Genomic DNA, 15,843 nt, shown 5'->3' on the forward strand with positions numbered 1-15,843 from the left:
CAAGCAAAGTACTCATTGTGCAGAATGTCTCATTTCACAAGTTGAAAATAGCAGACCTATAAGCTCACAATGCGTCGCATTGCGACGCATTGTGAGCTTGTAGATTGGCTATTTTCCGAAATGTATATAGGGCTGAAGTGGTTAGTTAGTGTATGTTTTGTAATTATAATCAAAATCTACAAAGTAATTAGTAACTAAAGTTTTCAAATAATTGTAGTGCAGTAAAAGTACAATACTTGCGATATAGTGGGGTAGAAGTTGAGTACTTAGTTACTTAAACCACTGGGGACAGTGGACAGGATCGAAGTATGTGAAAAATGTCTTCTGTTTGTGTGTGTGTGTGTGTGTGTGTGTGTGTGTGTGTGTGTGTGTGTGTGTATGTGTGTGTGTGTGTGTGTGTGTGTGTGTGTGTGTGCGCGTGCGTGCGTGCGTGCGTGCGTGCGTGCGTGCGTGCGTGCGTGCGTGCGTGCGTGCGTGCGTGCGTGCGTGCGTGCGTGCGTGCGTGCGTGCGTGCGTGCGTGCGTGCGTGCGTGCGTGCGTGCGTGCGTGCGTGCGTGCGTGCGTGCGTGCGTGCGTGTATGCGTGCGTGTTTCAGTGACTGTTTGTGCAAATATGAAGACAGAAAAACTGATCACAGTCAATGACAGGACTTTTAGTCCCCAGGAATGTTTCCTTTGAAAAACACTATACTATTTTCTAGGCTCTGGGAAACGTAGTAAAGAAGATATTGAGAAATCATTGAACCGCATGGGAGTATGAACTGTGGATGTGGATGTCATTGTGCAGTGAAAGTTTTCATGTCGGACCAATTACTTTTTCAACAAAGTTGGAAGCAAATGTTTACAGTGCAGTCATCGATATTTTTCATTAATCTCTTTTATGACTGGACTGCAGTCCAGAGAGGACGCAGAGTTTGATGGTACTTGGTCAACATAATGCGTGGTGGGGATATATTGCAGTAGATATTGGAGTTTCTCCCTTCTTATTTAAGTTTTGAGATGTAGCTTCGGTGAACCTTGTTCAGTGCAATAAGGCTGTACCTGAGTCAGTGGTGTCCTTTAACTGTGTGGTGTGGATAGAGCTACAGGAGTTACCCAGAGCAGCCTTCAGGGTGAAAACTCCTTGTTTATCCAGCATGTCCACCTGGACCTACATAACACAAAAACAAGAACATTTTTGAATTCTTCATTCCAGTGGTTCCTCATGAAAGGTCTGCATTCACCCGAGACAACAAAATATCTAATGTGACATTGACCTGAGCTGGTACATTGCTGTCATTTCTCAACACCAGGGGCACAGCGTGCCTGCTCCCGACGAGCATCCTTCCGAACTGCAGGATGTGGTCTCCCTGGCCGTTCCTCAGGGCTGGACGCACCACACACACACTGGGTAGGTTGCCCTCTCCTATCAAGTCAAAGGCCAATGTCCTGTTCTTCACCATAGGCAGCGTACTGGTTCAAAGAGAGGATAGCAGAGGGACAGAAGTCAGAGAGAGAGAGAAAGAGAGATACAGAGAGAGGGACAACACTAACATAGCACTACTGAAATAATTAAACATGTGGTAACCTGAAAGTGAAACACACGCATGCATGCACATACACGCACACGTGCACACACATTTGCACACACACGTGCACACACAAGTGCACACACACACACACACACACACACACACACACACACACACACACACACACACACACACACACACACACACACACACACACACACACACACACACACACACACACACACACACACACACACACACACACACACACACACACACACACACAAATGAAATATACCTGGTGGCGCCCTCCAGTGTGGCCTCAAACACAGTGTGGTAGAGCTGCATGGTCTGGGGTGTGAAGGTGACCACTGCAAAGGCGTGTGATTGGCTAGGAATGCACAGTCTTGCAGGAGACATATCAAACACTTCCAGACTGCGGGACAGCTGTAGAGAAGAACAGACTGCTTTACAAAGCTGCTACCTAAAATCCACACGACACCCACCGGCAGGATAGCCCTGAAGCAAAACATGTGTGACTGCATTCGATAATATATCTCACAAAACTCTCCATCTCTAATGAATGATTTGTACTTAGTTTCACGCTGGTGTCTCACACCGAAAATAGCTGTTCTACCAGCTCGAGCTTGTAGATGTTCTATTTTCGGTGCGAGACACGATGCGCAACCATCTACAAATCAGGCTTACGATCCCCCTTGCCCTACCTTCGTGCTGACAGGCTTGATGGTGAGGCTGAGCAGGCAGGACACCTTGCCATTGTTGGTGAGTTTGAAGCGGGCCTGGGCCGAGCGCCCAACCAGCACATTGTTGAAGATGAACTTGTTGTCGTCCAAGACATAGATACCTTCGGCATCGCGAAACTCCTCTGAGGACAGCAGGCTGCTACTACGGCACAGACGATGTTCCTCAAAGATAGAGCCAAAGTCTCCCCCGATCTCTGAAGAAGCAGACAGACAGAGAGAGAGAGAGAGAGAGAGAGAGAGAGAGAGAGAGAGAGAGAGAGAGAGAGAGAGAGAGAGAGAGAGAGAGAGAGAGAGAGAGTTGGACAGAAAGAGTAGTTTAGGTATGTCTCCCACTTCTAAATGCCATAAAATGTTGGGGTTTTGGAGTTATCAAGATGGAAGATTCAGATATAATACTGTAACTACTGTAGATGTGCAGTACATTGCAAGTGTACAGTATATGGGAGAATTTTTTTTTAGAATATCAATGTTATACTATCCTTAAAATCCTTGCCAATTATTTGGGAGCCCGCTTGCAATACCCTCGCAGCCCACTAGTGGGCCTCAGCCCACAGGTTGAGAATCACTGTCATACAGTATAGCACCACACCCACCTGGCACACAGACTTCAGCCACCAGTCTGTAAGGGATGCCCCCTGGCTGGTCCGAGGGGTCACGGTCACTGATGTCCACAGACAGACACTCGCTCCAGTTGCCCACCTGCTCCGCTCCACAGTCCACAGTCACCACCTGGTGCGCCCCCGGCAGCAGGGTCCCTGCACAGGGGGACACTGTGAACACGCCCACAGTGAGGCGAATCTGGAGAAGGTGGATGAGGGCAGAGGAGGTGAGGCAGAACAATGTAAATGCCAGGAAAAGGTAAAGTATGTGTGTGTGTGTCCTTATCTCGCAAACCGCTTGACCGATTAACGCCAAACTTTTCACCAGTCGGCTGAATGATCACATATTGAGGTTTCATTTACACACGTGGGGGTGCCACAAATGCGACAAATCCCAGCTTGTTTATTTTTAGCAATCTTCACCAAATTAGGTATACACATGATCTCAGGAATTATGTGGCTGTCAAACAGCTTTTTGATTCTAAACTGTTTGCCGTTGGGATTTTGATAATCCAAAATGTGTGGGAGGTACTTTTTTTTGTAATTTTTTCAACAACAAAAAAACTGACGACATAGATCATGAAGCAACATCCAATCAACCTCAAATTGTAATCACATGTTGAGGAACCTCTATACAGTGCATCTCCAAAGTAGCTTTCACTTCTGACCAGTGGAGCACCACAAATGGGAAAAGTTGAACAGTACGTTGTAGAAACGCTAGCCTATATCCCCCCGCAGCTGCCTCTGGCCCTAATGCTGGGTAGACAACCTGGCCTGGCGGAGATATGCCCTCCGCTGAGTGTTCCTTTCCAGTTGTCTTTGTCCTCGCAATGTTTTCGCACATGAAGCCTCAATAAGCCTCTCACCTGCGTGACACCTGTGTCTTTCTGAGTGGACTCCATGCGCCTACTGGCAGCAGGAAGTTTGGCTGAATGGCTCTCACGAGGCACTCGCTTTACTGGACCTAAACCTCTGAGACAGACAAGGACCAAGGAGCAAGGTGTTGTTAGTTAGTAATAAGTAAGTAATACATATTATTGTTTTGACACCTTTACTTTGTAAATACCTTAAAAATGACAGCCTGGGGATTGAATTGAGCTTGATAGCGAAATATTCTGAGTCCTAGTCGTACAACTTCACTCAATAGGATCCCATTTCGTCAGGGAGCATTTTCAGTGGCTTCGAATTCATTTCAATTTTATACAGTACATCGTAAAAGCCTCTATTAGTCAAGTATCATTATCAAACATTATCTGCAGAAATCTGATCATGATACTTTTATGAGTTCCATAAAGGTATGTATAATGTTTAAAGTATAATGTTTATAAATGTTGAATTTGTAGGGCAACAATGACATTAAAGTCTGGTACGATATCTATGATTTGTTTACAAAGGTTGATAGTGATTTGATCTAACTCACATTATGGGAAAGCATCAGCCCTGATGAATGTGTGTGGACTGTATTGTATACAAGTAAAGGTCCCCTACCCTGGCCTCCCAGGTGGTCCAGGCATGTGCTTGATCAAGCGGCAGATGCTGAAGCGGGTTTCAAACTCTCCTGTGTTCTCAATGGTAAAAGTCTGTGTCCTCCTGCAGCCATAGACCAGTGGACCAAAGCTGATGCCACTTGTGGGTGTGATCTTGTACCTAAGAGGCAGATATAGTAGAGTACTCCCATTATTGGCCATTTAGTCTACTTTCACACACAGACTAGTGCAGGTTATGAGATGATAATTTTAAATCATAAACGATGATACATTTGAAAACAAAAGAATAAATCTTTGCGTTGATTGATTGAGACACAAAGACACATGGATTCAAATCAAACATTTGAATGACAATTATTCATCATCTATACAAATCTTTGTCATTTGAATGTGGGACACATTACACATAACAATCTACACAGGCAGAATACTACTCAAACCGATGTCAGTCATGCCATATGATATTGATCCCCACAACAACATGGGCTGACCTGGAGAAGACTGACTGGATGGAAACCTTGACTGGAATAATGGCTATGGTCTCTCCTTTGTCCCCAATGCTTGGATCGATCACCTGCAGAAGTGAAAGTTTGGACAGAAGCTCAGACAGTAGCACAGGCATGGGATTAACTGTGCTACAAGATGCAAGCATGTATACTGATCCCGTTATCAAATTATTGGCTTAGAAATGCAACAAAAACAAAAAAATCTCCATGAATTCAAGTCTCCATGGCATGTGTAATCGATAGAAAAAAAGTCATTTTGGGGGTGAACTATCCCTTTAAGTTGTCCCTCATCTGTTTCCCTATACAGTACCTTTAACATTTTCAGATGGATACAAAGGAAAATGTGTTACTGAATTGCCCATTTAATCATAGCTGTAAGAAAATGTTTTGAATACACACATGCTCTAGTTTATTTATACTCTAGTCACTAGAGCCAATGTTTTGGACTGGTAATGGATACAGATTCAATGCCAAATGTAATGATGCATGAATGCCCTGCTCCCTGATTAAACCATCAACCATCAGCAAGTTCAAACCTGGCAACGCAGAACAGGCTGATCTTTGAGTGAGACTTCCTTGTTGTGCTTGAAGAGAACTTGCACTGCTGTGGACCTCTCTGTGGGCAGCAGGGTGCCATGATGGGGGGAAATGGTGAAGATGGAGGCCAAGCGTTGCTGAGACAGGTCTGTCCGCTCTAAAGTGAATCTTGTGAACAAAATATAGAGTAAAACCGGGACCGAAATTGGGCATACTGTAGGATTGTCTATGGGTGGATCCAGCTATCTCTAACATCTCATAAATGTGTACAGAATGTTTAATTTAAGCTTATTCACTTTGTGGATACATGCATGTTATTGGTGCTGCAATTCAGCAGTTGACCTGACTGTTCCAACTCACTTGTAAGCTATTTCATATTTTCCTTTGTTCTTCAAGTTGACAAACCGCTTCACCTCTTCAGACACCTTGATAGTTCCAAAGTCCAGGCCACCATTCGCTCCTGGGTCAGGAGGAATGACATGCAGCTCTAAATATTACCCGTACTTCCTTAGATTTATTTAAAACATAGATACAGTACAAAATTGAATGTGGTGTGTGTGTGTGTGTGTGTGTGTGTGTGTGTGTGTGTGTGTGTGTGTGTGTGTGTGTGTGTGTCACCACTGGCATAAAGCCCAACTCAACTTCTTAATTTAAAATCTAGCCCAGCCCAAATATGTTACCCCCAGCATACAAACCTGCACTGAACAAGAGATCACCATAAGTACCTTTAGGAAAGGCAATGTCCAGAGCTACATCGTACGCTTCAGCAATGATGAGCATGTTCTCAGTGTGCACAATCCCAAGAATGTTCTCCATATCTGACACCTGAGACACAATATGCACACGCACACACACAAATGTTGAAATGACCTATTTGTATCAACTTTTAGTCTTATTAAATTTAAACAAATGCCTTACATCCTATTATGCCCATGTACTGTTAAACTGTCTTGAGATTGAAATTAAAGCATCTACCGGTACTACAGTCCAGTAGAAAATTAAGCAATTACTTAATTAGCTTGTAGATCGGCTATTTTCGGCACGCAACACCATCATACCTAAAAGTAAAAATCGTCTTAAAACAGTTTAATAAAAATAAAAAAATCCGGGACTAGACATAACACTTCAGCTGAAACGTTAGTTAACTACATTTTTATGCAGCAAACTACAGCGTTGCACTGGGTCTCTGCACTCTACAGACTTTCCTGTTCACCCGTGACATCCAAAGTGTGAGTTTCTACAGCCCCCGATGCATATGCTGCTTCCCCATTACCTCCAGGCGTACGGTGCGCTTGATGTTGATGGGCTTCACGGCTCTGAGGTAGAACGTCAGGCAGAAGGAGGAGTTGGGCGCGATGACGCCACGCTCCTGGGACACGCTGAACTCGCCACCCAGCTCCTCCAAACCGCTCAGCCTCCAGGCCGCTGGCAGAGAGGTCTTGTTACGCAGCGTCACACTGCGGCTGTCCTCCCTAGAGGAGGACGACAGTTGGGGTGGGTGGGTGGGTGGGTGGGGGGGGGGGTGAAGCAGAAAAGAGAGGGGAAGAGTGTTTGGAGAGGGTAAGGGTAGGAAAGGGGGGTAGAGGAGGGAAGCATGACAGTGAGTTTTCAGAGAAGAGTTCATGGGCAGAGGGAGGGAAGGGAAGACAGGAGAAAATGAGGATACTAAGACACTAGGGAGTGCACCTCACTTCCTTCAAGGATTCCGTTACGTATCCCAACCTACACAGTACAATCGTCAAGAGTTAATTTAACCCTGAGAGTGCAAAAATGGGCACTTACAGGTCCATTTGCTTCCATTTGCACACTCTCCGAGTCACTAATGTGTAAAGGGTGTGTTTGGCTCCATTCATACACTCTCTGAGTTAAATTAATACACAGGATTTTACTGTGTAAGGTTGTGTGCTGCCCTCTGATACCTGTGCAGCAGAATCCTGTCAAAGTGCAGCTGCTTGCGGTCCAGCTCCAGCTCTGGACGGACCCCCCAGCAGGAGAGGTGGATGGTGACAGGCTCCGGGTTGTCCTTGATACAGCACACCAGAGTGTCCTCGATCTGCCCAACGCTGGTAGGGTACGCCCACACAGTCAACTCCTGGTGGGAGACAAGCAGAACATAGCCCAGTGTTAGGTCACATATACTGTACATTGCCCAGTAGTGCACGTGCGTGCAACCATGTTGAGTGTATCTGCCTAAACTAGCTCACAAGCTACGTAATAATTAATAGAAAGTAGGCAAATTTGGGTTCTCTTCCACCCTTCTACCTGCTTGTCATCGGGTTGAAGGGTCATGGTCGGGGGGTCTAGGAGGTAGGTGGCCGCCTTGGTGTCATGCTGGAAGCAGAAATGGACCTCCGCCTCGAGAGCCGAGCTGTTGTGGATCACCAGCCTCGCCATGTTCTCTGGGTACTTCTTCTCCTTGTACCTGCACAGACACACACACACACACACACACACACACACACACACACACACACACACACACACACACACAGGTTCAGAGATGCCCAACAAAATGAGATAATGGTAAACAAAACACAACAAAAAAGTCATCTTTTCTTTATCTCACCCGTCTCTGGTCTTGCCGCAGAGCAGCGGTCCAAACTCAAACACGCCTGTGTTTATAACATATGCCTTCTGGAGCCCTTCGTCCACATGAGACACCCTCTTATTCAAGGCAAACAGAGTCCTGAGACAACACACACACAGGGAACAGATACTGTAGTAGTACTCTGGATCACTTAGGAATACAGACAAAATTCGACTAAATCTGATACTATCCTCCCCTAAACCTCTTTTTCCTCGACTTGCAAGGTTAAACAAAAGAAAGAAAAAGCGACACATAAAATAGGTTAATAGTGGCCGATATTAACCATTCATGAACCCTAGCGTCCTTATGCTGGGCATGTCATAATAGGCGAACATTCAGCGAAAATAGCCGACCTACAAGCTTACAACGTGTCGCCTTGCAATGCCTTGTGAGCTTATAGATCGGCTATTGTTGATGAGATTTGGGGTAGAGGGAAAAAAGGAGCGGGCTAAACAGACCCCTAGGGGACCCCAGTCAAATAAGTATATAGGCAAGACCAGGTAAGGCAAGGCAAGTGTATTTGAATTGCACATTTCAACAAAAAAGCAGTTCAATGTGCTTTACATAAAACAATAAGCAAAAGAAACACATTATAAGGGTTTAAGTGGTTAACTGACTTGTAGTCCCTGCTGACGGAGGGGAAGTGGCACACTCCTCTGCAGAACAGCTGGTAATGTCTCCTGGTGCCCACAAGCTCAAAATTGAGGGTCTCTTCGAACGTCCCTGGGATGTCGGAGTGGAACCAGAGCTTCAGTGTGACTTCTCCATTGGCCGGTACTGTCCAGCGGAACATCGTCAGTCTGTACACACACAAGCACACACGAGTACATATGAACACACAAACATAAGCACATACAGAAAGAAAAGCACGAAAGATATAATCCTGATTTCCCTGTTCCGTAAAAAAAAAAAAAGTAAAGAAAAGCCACAGTAGCTGTGCCTCGAGGCTGTGCTGCTCCAAAATACCATAATTTAGAAGCAACAAGCAAGTCAGTGGAAATTTTCGCCAACAAGTGGCACTAGAGGAAAGGCCATGGGGTCAACAAAATCAATAGGGCTCATCCTGCGATCTACAATCAAATAAATGATGACATATCTTGTGTGCAGTGTTTTGGCCTGAAGGAGAGGTCATGGGGTCACTCAAATGTTAGGGTTCATCCTCTGGGGAACATGAATGTGCTCAGAAAGTTTCATGGCAATCTTACGGTCAGATTTAGAGATATCTTGTGTGCAAGTGGAAATTCAGAGCTAAGGGTGATGCTAGAGGAAAGGCTGTGGTGGTCACAAAAATCAATAGTTCATCCTCTGGTGAGCATGAAGGTGCACAGCAAATTCCATGGCTATCCAGCCTGTAGTTTTTGATTTATTTTGTTGTGTTAAACGAATGGATGAACAGACCAACAGTGCCTTCCTTAGAGCGACACCACTAGCTGGGGCTAAAAACCTTGGAAGATGCTGTTTTTGTCAACAGTTTTTATCAACCCACAAATCAGTCACGATCAGAGACCTCAAAAACTATAAGAGTGAGGACTTAGATCAAAGGCTAGAGGAACTGGACTGGTCCGACGTACTAAACAGCACACAGGTAGACAAATCTTGGCTTGGTTTCAAAACCAAATTCATTCAAATTTTGGACAGTGTGGCTCCCATGAAAACCATCAGGGTAAAAACCCGCTCGGTACCATGGATGAATTCGGACATCCTTACTGCCATGAAAGTCAGAAACAAAAAGTGTTCTGAGTTTCATAAAGGTAGGATCAAACTCGCCAAATGTTTTAACAAAGGTCTCGAATCCCACGTAGCTAAACTTGAAAAAGAAAAAAACAAGCTAAGAAACAAGGTTAATGGCATGCTCCTATTAGCAGAGAAAAGCTTCCTCGATGACAAAATTGAGGAAAATCAAAGCAAACCACGAGAGCTTTGGAAGCTATTCAACAACCTACTAGGCTGCAGCAAGAAATTGAAAACCAGGTTTACAAACATAAGCCTCAAGGTGAATGACACTCATCACATCCAAACATGAAGTGAGTAAAATCCTCAACATATTCTTCACGACCATAACCTCAGATTTGGTTGAAAAACTACCCCCTCACTCTGGGTGCTATGGTGAAGAGTATGTTGACTCATTTTACGAAAAACAGGGTGTACGCAAAGATGATTTTAAACTCTCCCCTGTGAAAACAGAAGAGGTGTTTAAAAAATTGAGTGCTCTTCATCAACACAGAGCCACAGGCCTCGACAATATCCCCGCCAAATTTCTAAAAGACTCAGCCGCCTCCATTGCTCCAATCATTACCCACATAATAAACCTCTCCATCATACAGGGACGGGTCCCTAACGATTTCAAAAAAGCAAGGGTGACCCCTCTGTACAAAAAAGGAAACAAATTAGACCCTGGCAACTACCGCCCTATTTCTATTCTTAGCTCCATCTCGAAAGTCATGGAAAAAATAGTCTATGAACAGGTCGATAAGTATCTTGCCGAGAAAAATCTAATCTACAAATTCCAATCTGGTTTCAGAACAAACCACTCCACTGACACATGCCTTCTCTATTTGAACGACTCTATCAAACAAGATGTCGACAAGGGCAGATATTGCGGCATGGTCATGCTGGACCTCCAGAAGGCCTTTGACACCGTTAATCACCCAATTATGATCAATAAGCTCAAAGCAATAGGTTTTGATGATACGTCAGTGAACTGGATGAGATCCTACCTGGAAGGGAGGGAGCAAGTGGTGGAAGTAAACGGCACCCAGTCCCCCCCCCCTCCCTGTGACTTGTGGTGTCCCTCAAGGAAGTATACTAGGACCTTTACTGTTCCTGATATATGTGAATGATATGTCATCAGCCTGCGACTGCAAACTGTTCCTGTTCGCAGATGACTCGGCCCTGCTAGTCTCGAACAGGGACAGGCTGCAGGTAGAGAAAACTCTCAGCTCCGAACTCAACAAGATCTGCATCTGGCTCTCTGACAACAAACTTTCATTACACCTGGGTAAAACTGAATCCATCCTCTTTGGGTCCAGTCCTAACCTTAGCAAGGCAGAGAGTTTCACGATCAAAGTGGGTGATGATGTCATCAAAAGAAAGGATGAAATTACCTACCTGGGCTCCATCTTGGAGGCAAACCTCTCTGGTAACAAAAACGCCGAAAAAGTTATCAAAAATGTCAACCAAACAACACGCTATTTGTGGAGGATTGATCGTCTAGTCAGTAAGAATACTCTGAAGATTCTTGCAGGGGCCCTCATTCAAGGTCATTATGATTATGCATGCACTTCATGGTATCACAACACCTCCAAGGCCTTAAAAACAAGGCTCCAAACATCCCAAAACAAACTTGTAAGACTACTTCTTGGCCTCAATCACAAAACCCATCTAACCCCTGCTCATTTTGCTAGGATTGGATGGCTTAGGGTTGAGGACAGAGTACAGCAACTTGCTATGGGCCTGGTCTTCAAGTTACACCACAACATTGGGATCCCCCTGTATTTGTCAAAATACTTCCAAAATGTTAATGAAGTCCATGATCATAACACCAGAGGCAGCTCCACAAATCATGTTCAACCCAGATTTGGCTCAACTAAGGGAATGAACTCGTTCTCATGCTATTCATCAAAAATGTGGAATGCCCTACCAAAAGGAGTAAAGGAGTGTAAAACCCTACTCACTTTCAAAACTGCCCTAAAGATACACCTTCAGGAGGCTGCAATTCGAAAATGGCCCCTGTCTAAGTCTTAACCTACCCCCCCCACCCCCCCCCCCCCCCCTCCTTCATTTCCCTCTTTTGTATATATATATTTTTGGGCGGTGAAACCGCCCCTATAAGTGAGGTTTGGATATTTGTACAACAAATCCTGCGCTGTGATTGGCCAAAAATGTATTGGCCTAACCCTGCACCGTGATTGGCCAATCACAGTCTATTCAGGACTGTGATTGGCCAGTGTCACATGACACATGTGCATAGCCCTATATAAGAAACCATAACTTAAAAAGAACCATAAATTAGTTTTTTTTAAGTTATGGTTTCTTCCATCATAAAGAGTGTTTCAATAAATGTATTTATTATTTGTACATGATTGGTTGACATGATTTGTGTGCATGGGGTTCTCATCTTAAACAAGCTGCGTGCTTAATGAGAGTTCCAGTTTAGTAGACCTTGTATTGTGAATTTGTACTTCCATGTACTGTTATGTACTGTCATGTACTGTTCTCATGTCTTACTAAATAAACTACATCAATCAATCAATCAATCAACCCATTTAGACCTGATTCTGACCTGAGGCAGATTCAAAAAAAAACTTCAAATATTTATTCTCAAAATATACTGTACATAGCAACAACAACCCCCAAAAGTGGTCCCCGGATTGAAAGGTATAGTTATGTATAGGGGTTCCCGGTCTAAATGGATTAACACAATACATAATAACACAACAAAGGATGTAAGGGCAAGAAAACGTGGTAGAAACAATTGATGGAGAATGCAGCACATGCAGTGTGTGTGTGTGTGTGTGTTTGTGTGTGTGTGTGTGTGTGTGTGTGTGTGTGTGTGTTCATGCCTAGCTTCATATGAGTCTCCGGGGCGGCGTGCTGGATCAGTGTGGTCAGACAGAGCGGAGACGGAGGACAGTGTAGGAGAGGGGTCCGCGCTCCTCCCTCCTCTCTTGGCCGACATCCGTCTCTTGTCCCTCTGACTGTCTCTGTCTTTCTTGTCCTTGTCATCTTTGTCTTTTGCTCCTGCGGCTGTCTTCTTCCCACGACCTTTAGAAGGGGTCACCCTCACCTCCTCCTGTAGAACACACACACACACACACACACACACACACACACACACACACACACACACACACACACACACACACACACACACACACACAGACGCAATGCACACACATTATGCATCCACACACAAACCACTCTCATTACAAAAAATGCTTTGCGCATTTTGTCAATGTGTGAGTGTTTGCGTGCGGGTACACAAACACACCTTTGTGGGTGGTGCAAGTGTATCCGTATTGGCCTCTGCGCACGTCTTGTCGTCCCCAAACTCATCAGAGCTTGAGGGGACCAGGAAGGTCAGGCGGTCGCAGGTCAGCTGACCACGAGGCGCCGCCCTCTCCTCGGGAAGAGGAACAATGGAGAAGGTTGTGGGAGGAGGGATGGGGGGGCCACTGGGACCCAAACCCAAAGCATCCAACACCTGAGGAGAGCAAAGAGAGGACAACATAGACATGGGCAGAGATCACTGCACACTAACATGGAGGAGAGAAGGTTTTGTCGGCTATCCACTTGTAACTAACACAAATCGAATCATGTGGATCTCAGGATCCACGTGGGAGCAGCATGGCTACAATGTGGATCTATAGATCTTCATGTGACTTCAGCCATCTGTGATGCCAGTTGTCTATGACATATCTATGAGGTAAGCCTCGAAATTTTGGCAAGGTTTCAACCAGATCCGAACCCCTTGTACTGCCATTACAAAATTACATTTAAATATTTCAAAACGTAGAAAACATGTGAAAAACTATTAGTGGCGGTATACTTCTTTGTGCAAGTCATACCTCCTCCAGCGGAGGCAGGCTGCTTCCTTCAAGCAGCTCTGTGGTACTGGGTTGGACTTTTCCCGTTACGGCTAGCAGGATGTATGGGATGACGTCAGGCGAGGAGGACTCCTCTTCTCCCATCACACCTCCTTCCCCTGGTGGATGTGCCTGGCCAGGGGCCGGAGAGGCCACCTTGGCATCGGAAGTCTCCGCCTTCTGCCTCTCCTTCTCCTTCTCTCTCTCCTTCCTGGTCTTCTTACCAGCAGGGGGCTGCGTTTGTGTGTACAAGGTAACAGGTGGGCGAGAACAAAGGGTGCAGAAACTGCATCAGTTTTTTATTTATTTTTACAAATTGTATCCTGACCATACCTGTCAATAATATTCAAAGATATTAGAACGCAAGACGGGACAGAGTAAGTGAGAAGCAAACCTGTTTCTCTTGGGGGACCTCCTCCGCCTCCTGCGGGGGTTCATCGGCGAGGAGTGGGACCAGCAGCAGACCCTGTGTTCGGTCCCAGTGCTGGAGGATATGGGCCACATGAGGCTGGCTCTGCTCATAGGCCCGGAAGGCAGACAGCAGTCGCCGGTTTTCCTCATTGGACTGCTGCCAGGTGGGTGGATGGGAGGAGGATAATACACATATTCAAAGTTACACTGTGCCTAAAAAGGCAGTTGCTTTCCTTTTGGAAAAAGTGATTCACATGGATTATGTTTCCACAGACTTTCAACTGAGGACCTGACTCTTACATGTCTCCCATCTCTCTGGCCTTGGTTCCCTGTCTTCCTATCTCAATAAAGCAATACATAAATATATACATATACATGTATTCTAAACGCCAATCTAGTATTTTTAACAACGTAAGTAACAACTTTAATGAGTAACCTACATGTTATTGTGTATTCTTGTAATTTATTTTCTTCTTTTTCTAGAGGACACATATTTAACTTTTGTATAAGCCGTCTGGAAGAAACGGACCATAATTTCATTCACTTTCTGCACTTGAGCGCTAGCCTGGTAAACTAGAATTATCATTGTTTATAATATCCATATAAAATGGTGGCAGACCTATGCAATAACATTTCATCACAGTGACTTTATGCTTGGCGAAACTCTGCAAGTTTTGATATACTGTAAGCAGTTTTATATAACTGCCATGTTAGTGTGAAATAAAGTCAAAGTCAAAGTCAAGTACTCATTAAATATCCACCAACAATAGCCACCTCCATAAAACCACCAGCTGTGAAGAGAAGGGGAAGGCTGCAGATATATTGTATGTATTCACGACCCTGGTGGCAGTTTCATGACCCTGCTTGCCCTGACGTCTGTGTTAACAGAATTATTTTCTATTTTTTATGATACTTTTTTATGATTTGGCATTTCATGCTTTATTCCTGACTAATACATGGATTAAGAGACCGGAAAGGCGGGGGGGGGGGGGCTGATGGTGGTAAAAAGCCTCGGGTCAGATTCAGTGCATGCTGTGGTAGGCCAAGGAAGTAACTCTGTTTTATAAATGTTTAATATTATTTCTAAATAATTTAACATAAATTTTACATACTCAGTTCATGACTGATGTCATAGATTAGCCACATAACGTCAGAGATTCACTAGGAAGCCTGTCTTATTTATATGGCATGCGGTCTTACTTGGTGGGTAAGGGTACTAAACTTGGGTCTCTTTTTTTTTATCCCGCGATTTTTGTAACCCATTTTTTTCACCCGGTGCCAATTTCCTAAGTGATCCTGGGCACTACACCAGCCCTACACCAGTATTACACCTGTCACCCCACAGTAGGGAGGCCAGGGCCGAGCTCATGCTTCCTTCAGGCATGAGAGCCAACTGACCTTCTTGTCACCTGACAGGGGGGAGTTTCCCTGGTTGGACGTAGCGCGTGGAAGGAACACGTTATTCCAACCAGTTCCCTTCCCCTCCATCAGGCACCCCGGCTGTCATGGGGGAGGCGGTATAGTGACCAGGATTACTACATGTTTTTGTGAGGGTATTAACTACCCTAGGAGACACGGGGAGAACATGCAAACTCCACACAGAGTAGGCCCTTTCGCCAACCCCACCTAGGGTATGGGCGCTGATGACGCGGAGGAGAAGACACGCCCCCAGTGCCCACAGCGTCCCCGGCGGGAATCGAACCCAGGACCTTCTAGCTGTGAGGCGACAGCGCTACCGACTGCGCCACCGTGCCCCTCAAAAAAAAAAAAAAAGAACATTCTTGGTGAGAAATAGGCTATGCAGTTGCTCGATGTTGATTCATTTCACATTTCACAACAGCTAGTATAAAAGCATGC

General features: G+C 45.1%; 1 protein-coding gene across 1 annotated transcript in view; it reads right to left on the reverse strand.

The window, feature by feature from the left end:
* The window catches only part of hydin (HYDIN axonemal central pair apparatus protein), a gene marked incomplete at its 5' end in the record, with an annotated part of 110,902 nt that overhangs the window by 23,145 nt on the left and 71,914 nt on the right, over positions 1 to 15,843 (reverse strand). Inside the window, 20 exons of the mRNA XM_080438159.1 lie at positions 1,041 to 1,149; positions 1,256 to 1,451; positions 1,809 to 1,957; positions 2,236 to 2,468; positions 2,868 to 3,072; positions 3,740 to 3,845; positions 4,362 to 4,520; positions 4,852 to 4,934; positions 5,403 to 5,571; positions 5,764 to 5,863; positions 6,129 to 6,228; positions 6,677 to 6,875; positions 7,323 to 7,495; positions 7,666 to 7,825; positions 7,970 to 8,089; positions 8,608 to 8,790; positions 12,553 to 12,782; positions 12,981 to 13,193; positions 13,558 to 13,809; positions 13,970 to 14,143. Of these exons, the coding sequence (XP_080294285.1) occupies positions 1,041 to 1,149; positions 1,256 to 1,451; positions 1,809 to 1,957; positions 2,236 to 2,468; positions 2,868 to 3,072; positions 3,740 to 3,845; positions 4,362 to 4,520; positions 4,852 to 4,934; positions 5,403 to 5,571; positions 5,764 to 5,863; positions 6,129 to 6,228; positions 6,677 to 6,875; positions 7,323 to 7,495; positions 7,666 to 7,825; positions 7,970 to 8,089; positions 8,608 to 8,790; positions 12,553 to 12,782; positions 12,981 to 13,193; positions 13,558 to 13,809; positions 13,970 to 14,143 (3,313 nt within the window). The remainder of the gene's footprint in view (positions 1 to 1,040; positions 1,150 to 1,255; positions 1,452 to 1,808; positions 1,958 to 2,235; positions 2,469 to 2,867; positions 3,073 to 3,739; positions 3,846 to 4,361; positions 4,521 to 4,851; positions 4,935 to 5,402; positions 5,572 to 5,763; positions 5,864 to 6,128; positions 6,229 to 6,676; positions 6,876 to 7,322; positions 7,496 to 7,665; positions 7,826 to 7,969; positions 8,090 to 8,607; positions 8,791 to 12,552; positions 12,783 to 12,980; positions 13,194 to 13,557; positions 13,810 to 13,969; positions 14,144 to 15,843) is intronic.

This window comes from Gymnoscopelus braueri (assembly GCF_963280865.1).
Source record: "Gymnoscopelus braueri genome assembly, chromosome: 9".
Taxonomy (NCBI): domain Eukaryota; kingdom Metazoa; phylum Chordata; class Actinopteri; order Myctophiformes; family Myctophidae; genus Gymnoscopelus; species Gymnoscopelus braueri.